The 21,580-nt window shown below is 43.8% G+C and overlaps 1 protein-coding gene across 5 annotated transcripts in view; it reads left to right on the top strand.

The window, feature by feature from the left end:
- Positions 1 to 21,580, top strand: part of LOC115135026 (chromodomain-helicase-DNA-binding protein 6-like) — a 106,275-nt gene that overhangs the window by 39,977 nt on the left and 44,718 nt on the right. For all 5 annotated transcript variants that reach the window (XM_029669238.2, XM_029669229.2, XM_029669221.2 and 2 more), the window contains exons 6-12: positions 4,590 to 4,655; positions 4,756 to 4,814; positions 5,708 to 5,825; positions 6,140 to 6,226; positions 6,402 to 6,536; positions 6,842 to 6,963; positions 10,603 to 10,846. In XM_029669238.2, coding sequence (XP_029525098.2) covers positions 4,590 to 4,655; positions 4,756 to 4,814; positions 5,708 to 5,825; positions 6,140 to 6,226; positions 6,402 to 6,536; positions 6,842 to 6,963; positions 10,603 to 10,846 — 831 coding nt within the window. The remainder of the gene's footprint in view (positions 1 to 4,589; positions 4,656 to 4,755; positions 4,815 to 5,707; positions 5,826 to 6,139; positions 6,227 to 6,401; positions 6,537 to 6,841; positions 6,964 to 10,602; positions 10,847 to 21,580) is intronic.

Here is a 21,580-nt window from a genome sequence, read left to right as displayed (position 1 = left end):
GTCATAACTTTGGAAGTATGCTTGTCCATTTGGAAGAACAATTTGCGACCTAGCTTTAACTTCCTGACTGATGGCTTGAGATGTTGCTTCAATATATCCACATAATTGTCCTCCCTCATGATGCCATCTATTTTGTGAAGTGCACCAGTCTGTCCTGCAGCAAAGCATCCTCGCAACATGATGCTGCCTCCCCGTGATTCACGGTTGGGATGGTGTTCTTTGGCTTGCAAGCGCCCCCTTTTTCCTCCAAACATAACGATGGTCATTATTGCCCAACAGTTCTATTTTTGTTTTATCAGACCAGAGGACATTTCTTCAAAAAGTACAATCTTTGTCCCCATGTGCAGCTGCATACCGTAGTCTGGCTTTTTTTATGGCAGTTTTGGAGCAGTGGCTTCTTCCTTGCTGAGCGGCCTTTCAGGTTATGTCGATATAGGACTCGTTTTACTGTGTATTTGGATACTTTTGTACCTGTTTCCTCCAGCATCTTCACAAGGTCCTTTGCTGCTTTTCTGGGATTGATTTACACTTTTCGCATCAAAGTATGTTCATCTCTAGAAGACAACGCGTCTCCTTCCTGAGCAGTATGATGACTGCTTGGTCCCATAATGTTTGTACTTGCGTACTATTGTTTGTACAGATGAACATGGTACCTTCAGGCGTTTGGAAATTGTTCCCAAGGATGAACCAGACTTGTGGAGGTCTACAATTTTATTTTCTGAAGTCTTGGCTGATTTCTTTTGATTTTCCCATGATGTCAAGCAAAGAGGCACTGAGTTTTAAGGTAGGCCTTGAAATGCATTCACAGGTACACCTCCAATTGACTCAAATTATGTCAATTAGCCTATCAGTAGCTTCTAAAGCTATGACCTCATTTTCTGGAATTTTCCAAGCTGTTTAAAGGTACAGGCAACTTAGTGTATGTAAACTTCTGACCCACTGGAATTGTGATACAGTGCATTTTAAGTGAAATAATCTGTAAACAATTGGTGGAAATATTACTTCTCATGCACAAAGTAGATATCCTAACCGACTTACCAAAACCTATAGTTTGTTAACAAGAAATGCGTGGAGTGGTTGAAAAACAAGTTTAATGACTCCAACCTAAGCGTATGTAATCTTCCCGACTTCAACTGTATCAATATTTTGTTAAGTCTTGCTAAGTGATTGGGTCTCTACAGAAGGTGTAAACAGTACAGCCAAATATGTTACTTGCATAGTAGCAATATCAGATATGGTGTCAATATAAATAAAATATACAGTATGTACACTATCAATAACGATATTGAAAGACGTCGTAGTTGTATACATACAGACAATAATACAGTATGTTTGTTTATTCCATGTGTTTTTTGTGTGTTTTTTTTCACCTTTATTCAACCAGGTTGGCTAGTTGAGAACAAGTTCTCATTTGCAACTGCGACCTGGCCAAGATAAAGCATAGCAGTGTGAACAGACAACACAGAGTTACACATGGAGTAAACAATTAACAAGTCAATAACACAGTAGAAAAAAAGAGTCTATATACATTGTGTGTAAAAGGCATGAGGAGGTAGGCGAATAATTACAATTTTGCAGATTAACACTGGAGTGATAAATGATCAGATGGTCATGTACAGGTAGAGATATTGGTGTGCAAAAGAGCAGAAAAGTAAATAAATATAAACAGTATGGGGATGAGGTAGGTAAAATTGGGTGGGCTATTTACCGATAGACTATGTACAGCTGCAGCGATCGGTTAGCTGCTCAGATAGCAGATGTTTGAAGTTGGTGAGAGAGATAAGTCTCCAACTTCAGCGATTTTTGCAATTCGTTCCAGTCACAGGCAGCAGAGAACGTGAACGAAAGGCAGCCAAATTAGGTGTTGGCTTTAGGGATGATCAGTGAGATACACCTGCTGGAGTGCGTGCTACGGGTGGGTGTTGCCATCGTGACCAGTGAACTGAGATAAGGCGGAGCGTTACCTAGCATGGACTTGTAGATGACCTGGAGCCAGTGGGTCTGGCGACGAATATGTAGCGAGGGCCAGCCGACTAAAGCATACAGGTCGCAGTGGTGGGTGGTATAAGGTGCTTTAGTAACAAAACGGATGGCACTGTGATAAACTGCATCCAGTTTGCTGAGTAGAGTATTGGAAGCTATTTTGTAGATGACATCGCCGAAGTCGAGGATCGGTAGGATAGTCAGTTTTACTAGGGTGAGTTTGGCGGCGTGAGTGAAGGAGGCTTTGTTGCGGAATAGAAAGCCGAGTCTAGATATGATTTTAGATTGGTGATGTTTAATATGAATCTGGAAGGAGAGTTTACCGTCTAGCCAGACACCTAGGTACTTATAGATGTGTAACTCTGTGTTGTTGTATGTGTCTAACTGCTTTGCTTTATTTTGGCCAGGTCGCAGTTGTAAATGAGAACTTGTTCTCAACTAGCCTACCTGGTAAACCTCTCTTGGGTAGGGGGCAGTATTTTGAAATCCGAAAAGCGAGCTAAAAGTAAAAGCTAGGATATGCATATAATTGGTAGATTTGGATAGAAAACACTCTAAAGTTTCTAAAAATGTGGTCTGTGAGTATAACATAACTGATATGGCAGGCGAAACTCCGAGGACCAACCATCCCAAAAACAAGAATTTCATCCTACCACTATTTTCAATGGCTATCACTTTTATTAAGTCCTCCCAGATTGCAGTTCCTAGGGCTTCCACTAGATGTCAACAGTCCTTAGAAAGAGTTTCAGGCTGTTTTTTGGAAAAATGAGCCAGAAATTTTAGTTTTTCTAGTTGGCTCAAAATATATATATTATTTATATATATATATTATTTATATATTATTTATATTTATATATTATTTATATATATATATTATTTATATATTATTTATATTTATATATTATTTATATATATATATTATTTATATATATATTATATATATATTATTTATATATATATATATTATTTATATATATATATATATATATATATATATATTTTGTTGTGTGTGTATATAAACTTTTTTCAGGACCCTGTCTTTCAAAGATCATTCGTAAAAATCCATGTAACTTCACAGATCTTCATTGTGAAAGGGTTTAAACACTGTTACCCATGCTTGTTAAATTAACCATCAACAAATCATGAACATGCACCCGTGGAACGGTCGTTAAGACACTAACAGCTTACAGACGGTAGGCAATTAAGGTCATAGTTATGAAAACTTAAGGCACTAAAGAGGCCTTTCTACTGACTCTGGAAAAATACGAAAAGAAGATACCCAGATCCCTGCTCATCTGCGTGAATGTGCCTTAGGCATGCTGCAAGGAGATATGAGGACTGCAGATGTGGCCAGAGCAATAAATTGCAATGTCCGTACTGTGAGACGCCTAAGACAGCGCCTAAGACAGTTGATCGTCCTCACAGTGGCAGACCACGTGTAACACCTACACAGGATCGATACATCTGAACATCACACCTGCGGGACAGGTACAGGATGGCAACAACTGCCTGAGATACACCATGAACACACAATCCCTCCATCAGTGCTCAGACTGTTTGCAATAGGCTGAGAGAGGCTGGACTGAAGGTTTGTAGGCCTGTTGTAAGGCAGGTCCACACCAGACATCACCGGGCACAAACCCACAATCGCTGGACCAGACAGGACTGGCAAAAAGTGCTCTTCACTAACGAGTCGCGGTTTTGTCTCACCAGAGGTGATGGTCAGATTCACGTTTATCGTCAAAGGAATGAGCGCTACACCGAGGCCTGTACTCTGGAGCGTCATGGTCTGGAGCGGTTTGTCATAGCATCATCGGACTCAGCTTGTTGTCATTGCAGGCAATCTCAATGCTGTGCGTTACAGGGAAGACATCCTCCTCCCTTATGTGGTACCCTTCCTGCAGGCTCATCCTGACATAACCTTCCAGCATGACAATGACACCAGCCATACTGCTCGTTCTGTGCTTGATTTCCTGCAAGACAGGAATGTCAGTGTTCTGCCATGGACAGCGAAGAGCCCAGATCTCAATCCCATTGAGCACATCTGGGACCTGTTGGATCGGAGGGTGGGGGCTAGGCCATTCCCCCCAGAAACGTCCGGGAACTTGCAGGTGCCTTGGTGGAAGAGTGGAGTAACATCTCACAGCAAGAACTGGCAAATCTGGTGCAGTCTATGAGGAGGAGATGCACTGAAGTACTTAATGCAGCTGGTGGCCACACCAGATACTGACTGTTACTTTTGATTTTGACCCCCCCCCTTTGTTCAGGGACACATTATTCCATTTCTGTTAGTCACATGTCTGTGGAACTTGTTCAGTTTGTCTCAGTTGTTGAATCTTCTTATGTTCATACAAATATTTACACATGTTTGCTGAAAATCAATCCAGTTGAGAGGATGTTTCTTTTTTTGCTGAGTTTATATCTGTCCATCTGTCTATGTCCATCAGTATAAAGGAGGAGATGTTGCTGACTTGTTGAGCAAAATCAAAGCTGCAATGCATCCTGATGTCTTTGCTTGCTGTTTCAGTGTCCCCCTCAGTAAGCCCAAGCACACACTTTTATTTTTTTAACCTTGTGTGAGTAATGCCCCCTCTCCCCCGTCGCAGGAGCCCCCTGAAGATGAGGCAAACATTATTGAGAAAATCCTGTCTGTTCGAACTGTGAAGAAAGAGGTATGCCTGCCGCCTGACATTAACAAGCACACACACAGACACTAGCAACAAGGTGTGCGTGGATAAGATTATTTGATGTTTTTTTTCCTCTTCTTTTGAGGCGTCCCCTGAGGATACAACTGAGGAGTCGGAGGAGTTCTATGTCAAGTACAGAAATTTGTAAGTGTGCTTAACAGTAGCTAGGTGGAAGACCCCAATAGCATTGGTCTCTTTGATAACAGATGGTCGGTCTGTCAACAGACGGTCTGTTTTTTTGGTGTATGACACATGTTCGAGCACTCAAGGTTTTCATAGCTGCACCTTTCAAAGTGAGCTTTTTCTCATGTTTAGCTGTGTTCAATGTATTTCTATGTTCTTAAAGCCGCCACTTGATGTTTGTATACTGTGGGATTGCTTTTTAACCTCTAAGAGTCCACACTGTGGACAGGGGGGTCTACTAAGCTAACATATGGATTGTTTTAAGATAGTCATTCCATGGATCATTTTTCTATTTGATTTTGAAATGTAGGACCCATGTAGGTATAAAAAAAGACCTACAAATTATTTGAAGAAACATTGAATTTGGCCTTACTGCAATTAGCCCATATAAACACATTGAAGATTACATTCATACCTGGGAAAATGGATAGTAAAAAAAAAATCAAAAGGAAGTATGTTTTGAAGTGTCTGTCATACTGTATATCTGAGAGATATAAGAAAGCTCAGGAAATGTATACGGAAAGAAATTACACAAATTAACTTTTAACAAGGCACACCTGTTAATTGAAATGCATTCCAGGTGACTACCTCATGAAGCTGGTTGAGAGAATGCCAAGAGTGTGCAAAGCTGTCATCAAGGCAAAGTGTGGCTACTTTTGAAAAATCTTGTTTAACACATTAATCTACAATGTAGAAAATATTAAATATAAAGAAAAACCCTTGAATGAGTAGGTGTGCAAACTGCTTTTGCACCCTTTTGCCTAATTACTCTCATTTCAATAAAGTTGAAGGTCAATGTACTCCTTGCCCCCTTGAATATTTTAATTGAACCATCCTACCACTTTTGCTCATAGCTCCTACCTGCATTGTAAATGGGCGACATTGGAGGAGTTGGAGAAGGACCCTCGCATCCAGCAAAAAATCAAGCGCTTCAGGACTAAGCATGCCCAAATGAAGCACATATTTGTTGAGGTGGGGCTACTCTTATGTTCTTCTGACATAATTTCATGATTTTATGTATATAAAAACTATTTTTTTTAATGTCATATGAAAATGTACTGTATGGCTAAGCTGCAACAGTGGATTTTATTTGTAGTGGTATCTGTATTTAGCATCAAACATATATTTTGTTTTCTGCGAAGTACAAATGTACACCAATACAAATAAAAAAATCTGTCCCATCGTAGCCATTCAATACATTTTCATATGACATAAAATAATAAATGCATAGCTATGTAAAGAATCACATGAAAAGGATGATATTGATTGTCTACTCCTCCATGTAGCCGAATGAAGACCTCTTTAACCCTGACTACATAGAAGTGGATAGAGTTTTGGAGGTGGCCATCACTACAGACACAGAGACAGGAGAGGTGAGCCAGGGAAAGCCAGTTGCTCACCACAAGTGAGGGGTGTTTGTGTGTTCGGACACACGTGCTTCAGTCAGTGTATCTGACTGACTCACTGGCTAATTGTGTGTCTGTGTGTCTGACTCATTGACTGTCACTGTCTCGCTGTGTTCTCGTGCATGCATGTGTGTGTTTACAGGAGGTGACACACTACCTGGTGAAGTGGTGCTCCCTGTCCTATGAGGAGGCTACATGGGAGCTTCAGGAAGATGTGGACCCGGTGAAGATTCGGGAGTTTGAGGAGATCAAGAGAATCCCTGAATTCAAATTTGTGGTGAGTGGGAAAGAGTAACTCCTTCCCCTGTAATTTACAACATTTGTTCCTTTGTTTAAAAATTAAATTAACAATCAGCAATGTGTCTGAATTGGATGTTCTGTTTTTGAAGAGTAGCTTTTGATGTGTCTGTGTGTGACTATGAGAGTTGGTCAGGTATTCTGTGCATTTGTGGGCGTGCGCAGTACGTGTACCTGTCCAGTCGACCTCAATGTGTGTGTGATGCTGTTATTTGAGATTGCCAATCCGTGTGTGTGTGTGTGTGTGTGTGTGTGTGTGTGTGTGCACGTGTGCACTCTGAGTAGGAAAGACCTCAGCCAGACAAGTGGCAGAAGCTGGACAAATCCAAAGACTATCGAAACGGGAACCAGCTGAGAGAGTACCAGCTGGAGGGAATGAACTGGCTGCTCTTCAACTGGTACAACAGGTAAGAAAACTGAAACTCCTCCTCCCCCAAATATATACATAGTCCCCCCCATGAATAGTAGACTTACTGCTCAGGTAGTAATCCACCACTAAAAACTTCTCGTAGATAAACAATCTGAAACATGCATGAGCGCACCAGCTGTTCTGGAAGACTGTGATCACGCTCTCCGCAGCCGATGTGAATAAGACCTTTAAACAGGTCAACAGACGGATTCTCAGGATGTGTATTGCGAGCATGCGCTGACCAACTGGCAAGTGACATTTTCAACCTCTCCCTGTCCGAGTCTGTAATACCAACATGTTTTACGCAGACCACCATAGTGCCTGTGCCCAAGAACACTAAGGTAACCTGCTTAAATGACTACCGACCCGTAGCACTCACATCTAGCCATGAAGTGCTTTGAAAGGTTGGTCATGGCTCACAACACCATTTTCCCAGAAACCCTAGACCCACTCCAATTTGCATAGCGTCCCCAACAGATCCACAGATGCAATCTCTATTGCACTCCACACTGCCCTTTCTCACCTGGACAAAAGGAACACGTGGGAATGCTATTAATTGACTACAGCCCAGCGTTCAACACCATAGTGCCCTCAAAGCTCATCAATAAGCTAAGGACCCTGGGACTAAACACCTCCCTCTGCAACTGACTGACTTCCTGACGGGCCACTCCCAGGTGGTAAGGGTAGGTAACAACACATCCGCCACGCTGATCCTCAACACAGTGGCCCATCAGTGGCCCCCCACAGTTCCCTCCTGTACTCCCTGTTCACTCATGCCAGGACAACAACCTCTCCCTCAACGTGATCAAGACAAAGGAGATGATTGTGGACTACAGGAAAAAGCGGACCGAGCCCGCCCCCATTGTCATCGACGGGGCTGTAGTGGAGCAGGTTGAGAGCTTGTCCACATCACCAACAAACTAACATGGTCCAAGCACACCAAGACAGTTGTGAAGAGGGCACAACCAAACCTATTCCCCCTCAGGATTTGCCATGGGTCCTCAGATCCTCAAAAGGTTCTACAGCTGCACCATCGAGAGCATCCTGCTGACTGGTTGCATCCCTGACTGGTTGCATCACTGCCTGGAATGGCAACTGCTCGGCCTCCGACCACAAGGCACCACAGAGGGTAGTGCGAACGGCCCAGTACATCACTGGGGCCAAGCTTCCTTCCATCGAGGACCTCTATACCAGGCGGTGTCAGAGGAAGGCCCTAAAAATTGTCAAAGTCTCCAGCCACCCTAGTCATAGACTGTTCTCTCTACTACCGCACGGCAAGCTGTACCGATGCACCAAGTCTAGGTCCAAGAGGCTTCTAAACAGCTTCTACCCCCAAGCAAAAAGACTCCTGAACATCTAGTCAAATGGCTGCCCAGACTATTTGCATTGCCCCCCCTCTTTACACCACTGCTACTCTGTTGCAATCTATGCATAGTCACTTTAATAACTCTACCTACATGTACATACTACCTCAACTAACCGGGGCCGCCGTACATCGACTCTATCAGTATCCCCCAGTATATAGTCTCGCTTTTGTTATTTTACTGCTGCTCTTCAATTACATCTTACTTTTATCTCTTATTCTTATCCATATATATTTTTTAACTGCATTGTTGTTTAGGGGCTCTTAAGTAAGCATTTCACTATAAGGTCTTCACCTGTTGTATTTGTCGTGTGTGACTAATAAAATTTGATTTGATGTGTGAGGAAATACGTATTTCTAAGGTTTTGATCAGTCACCATGGTCAAATAGTTTGCCATGGTGTACTGTCAATTTGGGGCCAGATAGCACTGTAATTTTCTTTGTGCTTGTTTCCCAATAGGTAATGTAGTTTTGTTTTGACTTTGTTGTAATTTGGTTTATTCTGATTGATTGGCTGTTCTGGTCTTGAGGCTTCAGTGTGCTCGTTGAACAGGTTTGTGAACTCAACACCAGGACCAGCTGGATAAGTGGACTCTTGTCTTTGCTCAGATCTTGCATTGCAGGGTAATGCTATGAGAGTGGATCACTGTACTTTTATTTTATTTTTTATTACTAGTGGCTATTGGCCTAAATTTCCTCTGGACATGTAGGAGAATCTTATAGAACTCTGCATGCAGGGTTAAAGTGGGGTGTTTGTCCCATCGTGTGAAATCTTGTTTTGCAAGTGTACTCCACAACTCGCTGCCATAAAGTGCAATTGGTTCATTGACACATTCAATTTGTTTTGTCCAAATTTTAATTGGTATTTCAATTTTAATTCATTTTTAATTGTGTAGAATACCCTGTGTTCATTCACCTCATTTAGGTGTCCGGTTGAGTTTATTTTTAAACCAAAGTCATTGTAGTCTGTGCAATTCTTTATGTATTTGTACCTGGAGATCTGGATCTTCTCTGGAAAATCAATATTTTACTGCCAAGGCCCAGGTCTGGCAGTACTGCTCTAGCAGGTACAGGCTCTGCTATAGGCCATGTGCTGTGGCTGACAGCAGGCACAGGTTATCTGCAAAGAGCAGGCATTCCCTCTTCAATGAGAGCCCAAGCACCTCCCTATTGTTACCCCAGATCAAGTATGCAGAAATTTGCACAGTCTAGCACAAACTTTTTTCCCCCTGGCAGATTTTCTGGTTGGTGCTCACATTGCCTTGATTTCTTTTTTTCCTTACAAATAATAACATTGGACATGTGAGTTCCAATCAAAGTAAGTGCCTTATTTTCTCTATATTGTGTTGTCGTTTCTGTTGTAAGCATACCGTATGTATGGAGCATAATGCATTTACTGTTTTATTTACACATTTTCAAGTACTGGTGACAGATTATGCATTCCGATTCTTGCATAGTTTGTAATGGACACATGATGTGTGTAAAATTCTTTTTTGAATGTTGAAGTTTAGAACTCTTACATTATAATACTACCAAACTCTTATATTATAATACTACCGAACAGGTTACTGTTCACACAAATGCCTCTCACTCACTCACTCACTCGCTCGCTCGCTCACTCACTCACTCAAATCAAAGACCCAAAACATATGTTAACACATGGTGAATAGCACATGCTGCAAAAGCACGTGGTGAAATTCCTCTGTCATAAAACGCCATGCCCCCTTCATACATTTTTGGACAGTTAGCATCCTAGATAGACTACTAACATATTGAAACCAGGCATGATCAAAAGGGGGAGATCAGGTGTTAAAATTAACTCTTGTGACAGACTATTAACATTTCATCTGTCAAGTTTGAGATGGGGATGATATCTTCTGGTGCGGTGGTGGATTAACTTTGCACTACTAACCTGTGAAATATTTGCATCCAAAACATCAGATGCCTCCATGACATGTTGTCATTCTGTGCAGCCTGGATTGTAAACAGGTGGGCTTCTTGGGAAGGTGCTGGGGACTGGCTTTGGCAGAGGCTTCATGACAGTTGGTACTTATCTGTTACTTCCGTTCAGTACAGATTTGAAAACCTCAGCCCCCCAAAATCAAACTGAGTTGGCAGGCAGGCACTCATGAGATTTGGTTCTAGGTTCGGAGATTAGCTCTACTCTCCCTCAGCAGGCCACTGAATGTCACCCCTCACCCCTTTTAGTTTTCTTTGATGAAAATATTTTTGTGTGTTTGACATCACCATGTTTTCCCGACTCTTCCTATACAGGAAGAACTGCATCCTGGCTGACGAGATGGGCCTTGGGAAGACCATCCAGTCCATCACCTTCCTCTTTGAGATGTTCTCCATGGGCCTGCGGGGACCCTTCCTCATCATCGCCCCCCTTTCCACCATCACCAACTGGGAGAGGGAGTTCCGCACCTGGACTGAGATCAACGTCATTGTCTACCACGGCAGCCAGATCAGCCGCCAGATGATCCACCAGTATGAGATGTACCACAAGGACCAGCAGGTGAGCTAACATGGTCTGTGTGTGTGAGACAGTAGGCAGCTGTGAGATGTACCCAGCAGGCCCAGCAGGTGAGCTAACATGGTCTGTGTGTGTGAGACAGTAGGCAGCTGTGAGATGTACCCAGCAGGCCCAGCAGGTGAGCTAACATGGTCTGTGTGTGTGAGACAGTAGGCAGCTGTGAGATGTACCCAGCAGGCCCAGCAGGTGAGCTAACATGGTCTGTGTGTGTGAGACAGTAGGCAGCTGTGAGATGTACTCAGCAGGCCCAGCAGGTGAGCTAACATGGTCTGTGTGTGTGAGACAGTAGGCAGCTGCGAGATGTACCCAGCAGGTGAGCTAACATGGTCTGTGTGTGTGAGACAGTAGGCAGCTGTGAGATGTACTCAGCAGGCCCAGCAGGTGAGCTAACATGGTCTTTGTGTGTGAGACAGTAGGCAGCTGCGAGATGTACCCAGCAGGCCCAGCAGGTGAGATAACATGGTCTGTGTGTGTGAGACAGTAGGCAGCTGCGAGATGTACCTAGCAGGCCCAGCAGGTGAGACAATGGTGTATGCATGTGTGAGGGTATGTGTGGATGTGAGACTATGCTGGGCAGATGCAGTGTGCATGCATACTAAAATGCAAAGGTTCCTGAGGTGAGCCATTGAATGTGTATGCATGAAATTGCACCACTGTGTACGTGTGTTTGAATCTACACAAGATATGCAGATGTAATGTGTTTTTTCCCTATGGGTCGAACAGAAGCTGTGTATATGTATGAATCTTCAGAAGACAAAAGGGTGAGCCTTTGCTTGTCTGCTGGATGTACAGTGCCTTTGGAAAGTATTCATACCCCTTGACTTTTTGCAAATGTTGTTACGTTACAGCCTTATTCTAGAATGGACCATTTTCTTTAATATATATTTTTTCCTCACCAGTTCTACACACAATACCCCACAATGACAAAGCAAAAACATTTTTATAAAAATGTATTACAAATAAACATAAATATCACATTTACATAAGTATTTAGACCCTTTACTCAGTACTTTGGCTGCGATTACAGCCTAGAGTCTTGGGTATGACGCTACAAGCTTGGCACACCTGTATTTGGGGAGTTTATCCCATTCTTCTCTGCAGATCCTCTCAAGCTCTGTCAGGTTGGATGGGGAGCGTCTCTGCACAACTATTTTCAGGTGTCTCTGGAGATGTTCGATTGGGCCACTCAAGGACATTCAGAGATTTGTCCAGAAGCTAGGGTCGTAGTCCTGTTAAAGGTGAACCTTCACCCCAGTCTGAGGTCCTTGGCGCTCTGGAGCAGGTTTTCATCAAAGATCTCTGTATTTTGCTCTTTGATCTTTCCCTCGGTCCTGACTAGTTTCCCAGTCCCGCCGCCAAAAAACTTCCCCACAACATGATGCTGCCACTACCATGCTTCACCGTAGGGATGATGCCAGGTTTAATCCAGACATGACGCTTGGCATCAGGCCAAAGAGTCTTGTTTCTCATGGTCTGACAGTCCTTTAGGTGCCTTTCGGCAAACTCCAAGCGGGCCGTCATGTACCTTTTTACTGAGGAGTGGCTTCAGTCTGGCCACTCTAAAGGCCTGATAGCTGGAATGCTGCAGAGATGGTTGTCGTTCTGGAAGGATCTCCCATCTCCACAGAGGAACTCTGGAGCTCTGTCAGTGACCATAGGGTTCTTCGTCACCTCCCTGACCAATGCCCTCCCCTGATTGCTCAGTTTGGCTAGAACTGTGTTCTTGGGGACCTAGAATGCTGCATACATTTTTTTTAGTACCCTTCCCCAGATCTGTGCCTCGACACAATTCTGTCTCGGTGTTCTACGGACGATTCCTTCGACGTCATGGCTTGGTTTTTGCTCTGACATGCACTGTCAAGCTGTGGGACCTTGTTCAATCAATTGAATTTACCACAAGTGGACTCCAATCAAGTTGTAGAAATATCTCAACGATGATCAATGGAAACAGGAGGCACCTGAGCTCAGTTTTGAGTCTCATAGCAAAGGGTCTGAATATTTATGCAACGCTTTGTCGTTATGGGGTATTTTGTGTAGATTGAGGGGGGGGGGATTTATTTTATCCATTTTAGAATGTAATTTTTATTTTACCTTTATTTAACTAGGCAAGTCAGTTAAGAACCAATTCTTATTTTCAATGACAGCCTAGGAACAGTGGGTTAACTTCCTTGTTCAGGGGCAGAATGACAGATTTTTACTTTGTCAGCTCGGGGATTCGATCTTGCAACCTTTCGTTACTCGTCCACCGCTCTAACGCTCTAAACAAAATTAGGGAAAAGTCGAGGTGTCTGAATACTTTCCGAATGCGCTGGGCCCGCGGAAATCGACTAGGGGTTTAAACCCAGACTTGGACCACACACACTCTCTCTACCGAATACAGCAGTCAGGGGAAGTCAAATATTGATTGCTTTGCAACTCTCGCAGTTAGTAACTGATTCCTTCCATACCACTCATTCGTCTTGTTGTATAATGTTAATTTCCAATGACCGAAGAACACGTTTGTTTGATCTATAATTTCCCTTCATATGACAAGGATTGCAAAGGATTTTCTAGTAGATTGTCGACATGAATTGTAGGGTTGCACATTATGGGGATTATTCAGAGGTGGACACTTTCTGTGGGAATATATGGGAATTAACGGGCATACAGTGGGGCAAAAATGTATTTAGTCAGCCACCAATTGTGCAAGTTCTCCCACTTAAAAAGATGAGAGGCCTGTAATTTTTATCATAGGTACACTTCAACTATGACAGACAAAATTAGGAAAAAAATCCAGAATATCACATTGTAGGATTTTTTAATGAATTTATTTGCAAATTATGGTGGAAAATAAGTATTTGGTCACCTACAAACAAGCAAGATTTCTGGCTCTCACAGACCTGTAACTTCTTCTTTAGGAGGCTCCTCTGTCCTCCACTCGTTACCTGTATTAATGGCACCTGTTTGAACTTGTTATCAGTATAAAAGACACCTGTCCACAACCTCAAACAGTCACACTCCAAACTCTACTATGGCCAAGACCAAAGAGCTGTCAAAGGACACCAGAAACACAATTGTAGACCTGCACCAGGCTGGGAAGACTGAATCTGCAATAGGTAAGCAGCTTGGTTTGAAGAAATCAACTGTGGGAACAATTATTAGGAAATGGAGGACATACAAGACCACTGATAATCTCCCTCGATCTGGGGCTCCACGCAAGATCTCACCCCGTGGGGTCAAAATGATCACAAGAACGGTGAGCAAAAATCCCAGAACCACATGGGGGGACCTAGTGAATGACCTGCAGAGAGCTGGGACCAAAGTAACAAAGCCTACCATCAGTAACACACTACGCCGCCAGGGACCAGACGTGTCCCCCTGCTTAAGCCAGTACATCTGCAGGCCCATCTGAAGTTGAAGTTTCCTAGAGAGCATTTGTATGATCCAGAAGAAGATTGGGAGAATGTCATGTGGTCAGATGAAACCAAAATATACATTTTTGGTAAAAACTCAACTCGTCGTGTTTGGAGGACAAAGAATGCTGAGTTGCATCCAAAGAACACCATACCTACTGTGAAGCATGAGGGTGGAAACATCATGCTTTGGGGCTGTTTTTCTGCAAAGGGACCAGGACGACTGATCCGTGTAAAGGAAATAATGAATGGGCCATGTATCGTGAGATTTTGAGTGAAAACCTCCTTCCATCAGCAAGGGCATTGAAGATGAAACGTGGCTGGGTCTTTCAGCATGACAATGATCCCAAACACACCGCCCGGGCAACGAAGGAGTGGCTTCGTAAGAAGCATTTCAAGGTCCTGGAGTGGCCTAGCCAGTCTCCAGATCTCAACCCCATAGAAAATCTTTGGAGGGAGTTGAAAGTCCGTGTTGCCCAGCAACAGCCGCAAAACATCACTGCTCTAGAGGAGATCTACATGGAGGAATGGGCCAAAATACCAGCAACAGTGTGTGAAACCCTTGTGAAGACTTACAGAAAACGGTTGACCTCTGTCATTGCAAACAAAGGGTATATAACAAAGTACTGAGATAAACTTTTGTTATTGACCAAATACTTATTTTCCACCATAATTTGCAAATAAATTCATTAAAAATCCTACAATGTGATTTTCTGGATTCTCATTTTGTCTGTCATAGTTGAAGTGTACCTATGATGAAAATTACAGGCCTCTCTCATCTTTTTAAGTGGGAGAACTTGCACAATTGGTGGCTGACTAAATACTTTTTTGCCCCACTGTATATGCAATTAATATTAATACCATTTAAATGTAGATGTTTTTTGCATTGGATATATTTACCATATCATATTGAGACATAAACCTTTTACCTTATCATAAGTAGACATAATTGCAAATGATTAAATCCTTCCAATATTTAGTTACGAATTGAACTTTAAATGAGTTGACTCTTCACATGGGATGATTTCACTGAACAACAAAAGGGTATATTAAATGATCCCCAATGATCCATCACATCGCCCAAAAACATTTTCAACATACATTTTTAAAACAATAGTCTCGAAACTAAGGCTTAGGTTGTCTTTCTCTCAGGCTTCCATGTCTGCTCCCTGGACCTCCTCAATGTCCACCTCTTGAACATCAGCCTCTGAGGCCTCATCTTCACTGTTACTTTCCGACCTCGTTGAGGATGGCTCATTGTCAGGCTCAAATTTGCCCGGATGGCCACCAATTTTTCAACCCTTGTATTGGTCAGCCTGTTGCGTGCTTTGGTGTGTGTGTGTGTGTGTTCCCAAACAAGGACTAGTTGCGCTCTGAGGTGGCTGATGTTGGTGGGATTTGGAGGATGATGGAGGCAACCGGGGAAAGAGCCTCAGATCCACAAAGTCCCTTCCACCAGGTGGCTGATGAGATATGTTGGCACGACTGCCATATTGCATCTCCATCCCAAAGCCCTTGCTTGGAAGTGTACTTCGCCAGACTGCCGAGAACCTTGCCCTCATCCAGGCAAAGGTGGCGAGACACGGTATTGATGACACCATAGGCCTTGTTGATCTCTGAACCAGACAGGTTGCTCTTGCCAGTATGGGCTTCAAGGCAGAAGTCTTCACGCTTTTTGATATATTTCAGAACGGCTGTTTCCCTGCTTGGAGCAACAGTGAAGTAGGCAGGGCAGTACGGATTTCAAATCAAAATGTATTGGTCACATACACATGGTTAGCAGATGTTAATGCGAGTGTAGCGAAATGCTTGTGTTTTTAGTTCTCTTACATCTGCAAGCAGAGTCTGAAAATCAGACAGGATGGCATTGTCTCCCTCAATCAATCCAGGCAATGGCTACTGCTATAGGTTTCAGGCATCTTACCACTCTCTCCCAAAATACATAATCCAGGAGGATCCTCTTGATGGGGCTGTCCATATCGGCAGACACTGATATGGCCATTTCTTGAAGAGACTCCTTTCCCTCCAGGAGACTGTCAAACATGATGACAACACCACCCCAACGGGTGTTGCTGGGCAGATTCAATGTGGTGCTCTTATTCTTCTCACTGCTATATCTTCATTACCTTTCGCATACCTAACCATTTCCTTGGCTCTCTTGTAGATTGTATCCATTGTTTTCAGTGCCATGATGTCCTTGAGGAGCAGATTCAATGCATGAGCAGCACAGCCAATGGGTGTGATGTGAGGGAAGGAGTCCTCCACTTTAGACCAAGCAGCCTTCATGTTCGCAGCATTGTCTGTCACCAGTGCAAATACCTTCTGTGGTCCAAGGTCATTGCAGATGAGCTGAAGGCAGTCATCAATGTAGAGACTGGTGTGTCTGTCCCGTGTCTGTGCTCTTGTAGAATACTGGTTGAGGGTTGGACATGATGTAGTTAATCTTTCCTTGCCCATGAACATTCGACCACCCATCAGAGATGATTGCAATGGTCTGCTTTCTCTATGATTTACTTGACCCTCACTTGAACTTTGTTGAACTCTAAAGCATGTCTAGTTGCAGGGGTGTATGCTGGGCGAAGAACATTCAGAAATCTCTTCCAATACACAATGTCTGTGAACATCAGAGGTGAAACAGTTGCATACACAGCTCGAGCAAGACATTCATCAGCATTTCTCTGACTAGGTATTTCCAATAAGTAAAAAAAACAACTTCTGATTCCAGGAGGGCCATGAGCTGTTGCTATCAATAAGGTGTCTGATTCATCATTTTCACCTCGAATAGAAGTAGAGGAACTTTTGTGAGAGGTTTCTTGTTGTGAGCGCTGAGGGAACTTTATGCACTTGGCCAGATGATTCTGCATCTTTGTTGTATTCTTCACAAATTATTTGGCACAGTATTTGCAAATGTACACAGCTTTTTCTTCTACATTAGCTGCTGTGAAATGTTTCCACACATCAGATAGTGACCGTGGCATTTTCCTGTAGAGATTAGAATGTGTATTTAAAAAAAAAAAAAAATACAGTTCCATGTAGAGTTAAATAGTTAAGTAGTTAGATTAAGCAACTCCTTTGTAATATAAATGTTTTAAAATGAAACATGTATGGAAACAGGTGAATTACCACTCCACAGTTAGCAGGCTCAATCAAGCTAAAACCCACATGGTAGCAAAAACTACCTAGCAGAAATTGTTAACAAATTACAAATGATTTAAACACACTTTGCTGTAGGCTACTATTTACTAGTTAACAAAAATCATGTATGTCATATAAAATATATTTACCCCACCCAGTATTGTAATCAAAACTTACCAGAAAGCATGTAGTCCTTGGCTCAGACAGTGTTGTAGTGTAGGCTCAATATCATCTCATTAGTTAGCTGTACATGTGATGGAAGAGTGCACTGCACATGTGATGGAACAATGCAATGTGCATGCAGAGGGTTGCAATTCCATTGAATTAGGGCTAGTTTAACCAAAATATGCCACAAGACCTATAACTGCCTTGTGTATCCCACAAAAAAGGTTCAAATCAAGTTTTATTGGTCACATACACATGGTTAGCAGATGTTAATGCGAGTGTAGCGAAATGCTTGTGATTCTCGTTCCAACAGTGGAGTAATATCTAACAAGTAATCTAACAATTCCCAATAACTACCTAATGCACATAAATCTAAAGGGGTGAATGAGAATATGTACATATAAGTATATGGATGAGCGATGGCTGAGCGGCATAAGCAAGGTGCAGTAGATGGTATAAAATACAGGATATACATGTGATATGAGTAATGTAAGATATGTAAACAATATTAAAGTGGCATTGTTTAAAGTCACTAGTGATCCATTTATTAAAGTGTCCATGTTTAAAGTCACTAGTGATCCATTTATTAAAGTGTCCAGTGATTGGGTCTCAATACAGTATTTATATGTGATTTGAGTAATGTAAGATATGTAGACATTTATTAAAGTGACATTATTTAGAGCGGCATTGTTTAAAGTGACTAGTGATCCATTTATTAAAGTGTCCAGTGATTTAGGTCTCAATGTAGGGAGCGGCCTCTGAGTTAGTGATTTCTGTTTAGCAATCTGATGGCCTTGAGATAGAAGCTGTTTCTCAATCTTTAGATGTCATGGAGGGCAGGTAGTTTGCCCCCGGTGATGCGTTGGGCAGACCGCACCACCCTCTAGAGAGCCTTGCGGTTGAGGGCGGTGCAGTTGCCGTATCAGGCTGTGATACAGGATTCTCTTGATTGTGCATCTGTAAAAAGTTTGTCAGGGTTTTGGGTGACAAGCCAAATTTCTTCAGCCTCCTGAGGTTGAAGAAGCGCTGTTGTGCCTTCTTCACCACACTGTCTGTGTAGGTGGACCATTTCAGCTTGTCTGTGATGTGTACGCCCAGGAACTTAAAACATTCCACCTTCTCCACTGCTGTCCCTTCGGTGTGGATAAGGGGGTGCTCCACTGTTATTAGCTAACTTTTTTTGCTGAATTTAAGAAAAATTACCGGGCTTAACTTTACATGGAAAATTTCCGACCCTTTGCAACCCTAATGATTTGTAATGATGGCTGCTTGTCTAGCTAGCTAAGATTTTGAAAGTATGATGTTGACATGCTCAGCACAATCGAAGATACGGTAGATATAATGTGATTTGATGTCATTTATCTGTGGCCAATGACCTTGAGCCTTCTTGGACGGGCATTTCTACTGTAAATCTATGGCAGCACCCAAAGGGGCTTGAACTGCTTAGCTCTCGCTATAAATTCTACAGTGATGTAGTGTCCCAATGAGTGACAGAAAGCACTGAGCTAGGCTGAAACACCTGCTTTTTGGAGCTGCCTTACTCAGAGACAATGTTTGTATGTGGCTTCATTATTAAGGATGAATTTTTTTACTACATTGTTTGCAAACAGATGTGACACGAATTAATGCCAGAATAACATGGAAAAATGGCTATTTATTTGTATAACAAAAAATATATATATATTTTTAAAAATGTTTTAGCTAAACAGGTGTGCCCTGAATGATTGGTCGCCGCTGGTCAAATTGACATTTACATTTACATTTAAGTCATTTAGCAGACGCTCTTATCCAGAGCGACTTACAAATTGGTGCGTTCACCTTAAGACATCCAGTGGAACAGCCACTTTACAATAGTGCATCTAAATCTTTTAAGGGGGGTGAGAAGGATTACTTTATCCTATCCTAGGTATTCCTGAAAGAGGTGGGGTTTCAGGTGTCTCCGGAAGGTGGTGATTGACTCCGCTGTCCTGGCGTCGTGAGGGAGTTTGTTCCACCATTGGGGGGCCAGAGCAGCGAACAGTTTTGACTGGGCTGCGCAGGAACTGTACTTCCTCAGTGGTAGGGAGGCGAGCAGGCCAGAGGTGGATGAACGCAGTGCCCTTGTTTGGGTGTAGGGCCTGATCAGAGCCTGGAGGTACTGAGGTGCCGTTCCCCTCACAGCTCCGTAGGCAAGCACCATGGTCTTGTAGCGGATGCGAGCTTCAACTGGAAGCCAGTGGAGAGAGCGGAGGAGCGGGGTGACGTGAGAGAACTTGGGAAGGTTGAACACCAGACGGGCTGCGGCATTCTGGATGAGTTGTAGGGGTTTAATGGCACAGGCAGGGAGCCCAGCCAACAGCGAGTTGCAGTAATCCAGACGGGAGATGACAAGTGCCTGGATTAGGACCTGCGCTGCTTCCTGTGTGAGGCAGGGTCGTACTCTGCGGATGTTGTAGAGCATGAACCTACAAGAACGGGCCACCGCCTTGATGTTAGTTGAGAACGACAGGGTGTTGTCCAGGATCACGCCAAGGTTCTTAGCGCTCTGGGAGGAGGACACAATGGAGTTGTCAACCGTGATGGCGAGATCATGGAATGGGCAGTCCTTCCCGGGAGGAAGAGCAGCTCCGTCTTGCCGAGGTTCAGCTTGAGGTGGTGATCCGTCATCCACACTGATATGTCTGCCAGACATGCAGAGATGCGATTCGCCACCTGGTCATCAGAAGGGGAAAGGAGAAGATTAATTGTGTGTCGTCTGCATAGCAATGATAGGAGAGACCATGTGAGGTTATGACAGAGCCAAGTGACTTGGTGTATAGCGAGAATAGGAGAGGGCCTAGAACAGAGCCCTGGGGACGCCAGTGGTGAGAGCGCGTGGTGAGGAGACAGATTCTCGCCACGCCACCTGGTAGGAGCGACCTGTCAGGTAGGACGCAATCCAAGCGTGGGCCGCGCCGGAGATGCCCAACTCGGAGAGGGTGGAGAGGAGGATCTGATGGTTCACAGTATCGAAGGCAGCCGATAGGTCTAGAAGGATGAGAGCAGAGGAGAGAGAGTTAGCTTTAGCAGTGCGGAGTGCCTCCGTGATACAGAGAAGAGCAGTCTCAGTTGAATGACTAGTCTTGAAACCTGACTGATTTGGATCAAGAAGGTCATTCTGAGAGAGATAGCGGGAGAGCTGGCCAAGGACGGCACGTTCAAGAGTTTTGGAGAGAAAAGAAAGTTGTTGACATCGGAGGGATCGAGTGTAGGTTTTTTCAGAAGGGGTGCAACTCTCGCTCTCTTGAAGACAGAAGGGACGTAGCCAGCGGTCAGGGATGAGTTGATGAGCGAGGTGAGGTAAGGGAGAAGGTCTCCGGAAATGGTCTGGAGAAGAGAGGAGGGAATAGGGTCAAGCGGGCAGGTTGTTGGGCGGCCGGCCGTCACAAGACGCGAGATTTCATCTGGAGAGAGAGGGGAGAAAGAGGTCAGAGCACAGGGTAGGGCAGTGTGAGCAGAACCAGCGGTGTCGTTTGACTTAGAAACGAGGATCGGATGTCGTCGACCTTCTTTTCAAAATGGTTGACGAAGTCATCTGCAGAGGGGGGAGGAGGATTCAGGAGGGAGGAGAAGGTGGCAAAGAGCTTCCTAGGGTTAGAGGCAGATGCTTGGAATTTAGATTGGTAGAAAGTGGCTTTAGCAGCAGAGACAGAAGAGGAAAATGTAGAGAGGAGGGAGTGAAAGGATGCCAGGTCCGCAGGGAGGCGAGTTTTCCTCCATTTCCGCTCGGCTGCCCGGAGCCCTGTTCTGTGAGCTCGCAATGAGTCGTCGAGCCACGGAGCAGGAGGGGAGGACCGAGCCGGCCTGGAGGATAGGGGACATAGAGAATCAAGGGATGCAGAAAGGGAGGAGAGGAGGGTTGAGGAGGCAGAATCAGGAGATAGGTTGGAGAAGGTTTGAGCAGAGGGAAGAGATGATAGGATGGAAGAGGAGAGAGTAGCGGGGGAGAGAGAGCGAAGATTGGGACGGCGCGATACCATCCGAGTAGGGGCAGTGTGGGAAGTGT

Source organism: Oncorhynchus nerka, linkage group LG2 (genome assembly GCF_034236695.1).
Source record: "Oncorhynchus nerka isolate Pitt River linkage group LG2, Oner_Uvic_2.0, whole genome shotgun sequence".
Classification (NCBI taxonomy): Eukaryota; Metazoa; Chordata; class Actinopteri; order Salmoniformes; family Salmonidae; genus Oncorhynchus; species Oncorhynchus nerka.
The sequence above is the reverse complement of the archived record's forward strand: the minus strand, read 5'-3'. Positions and strand labels throughout refer to the sequence as shown.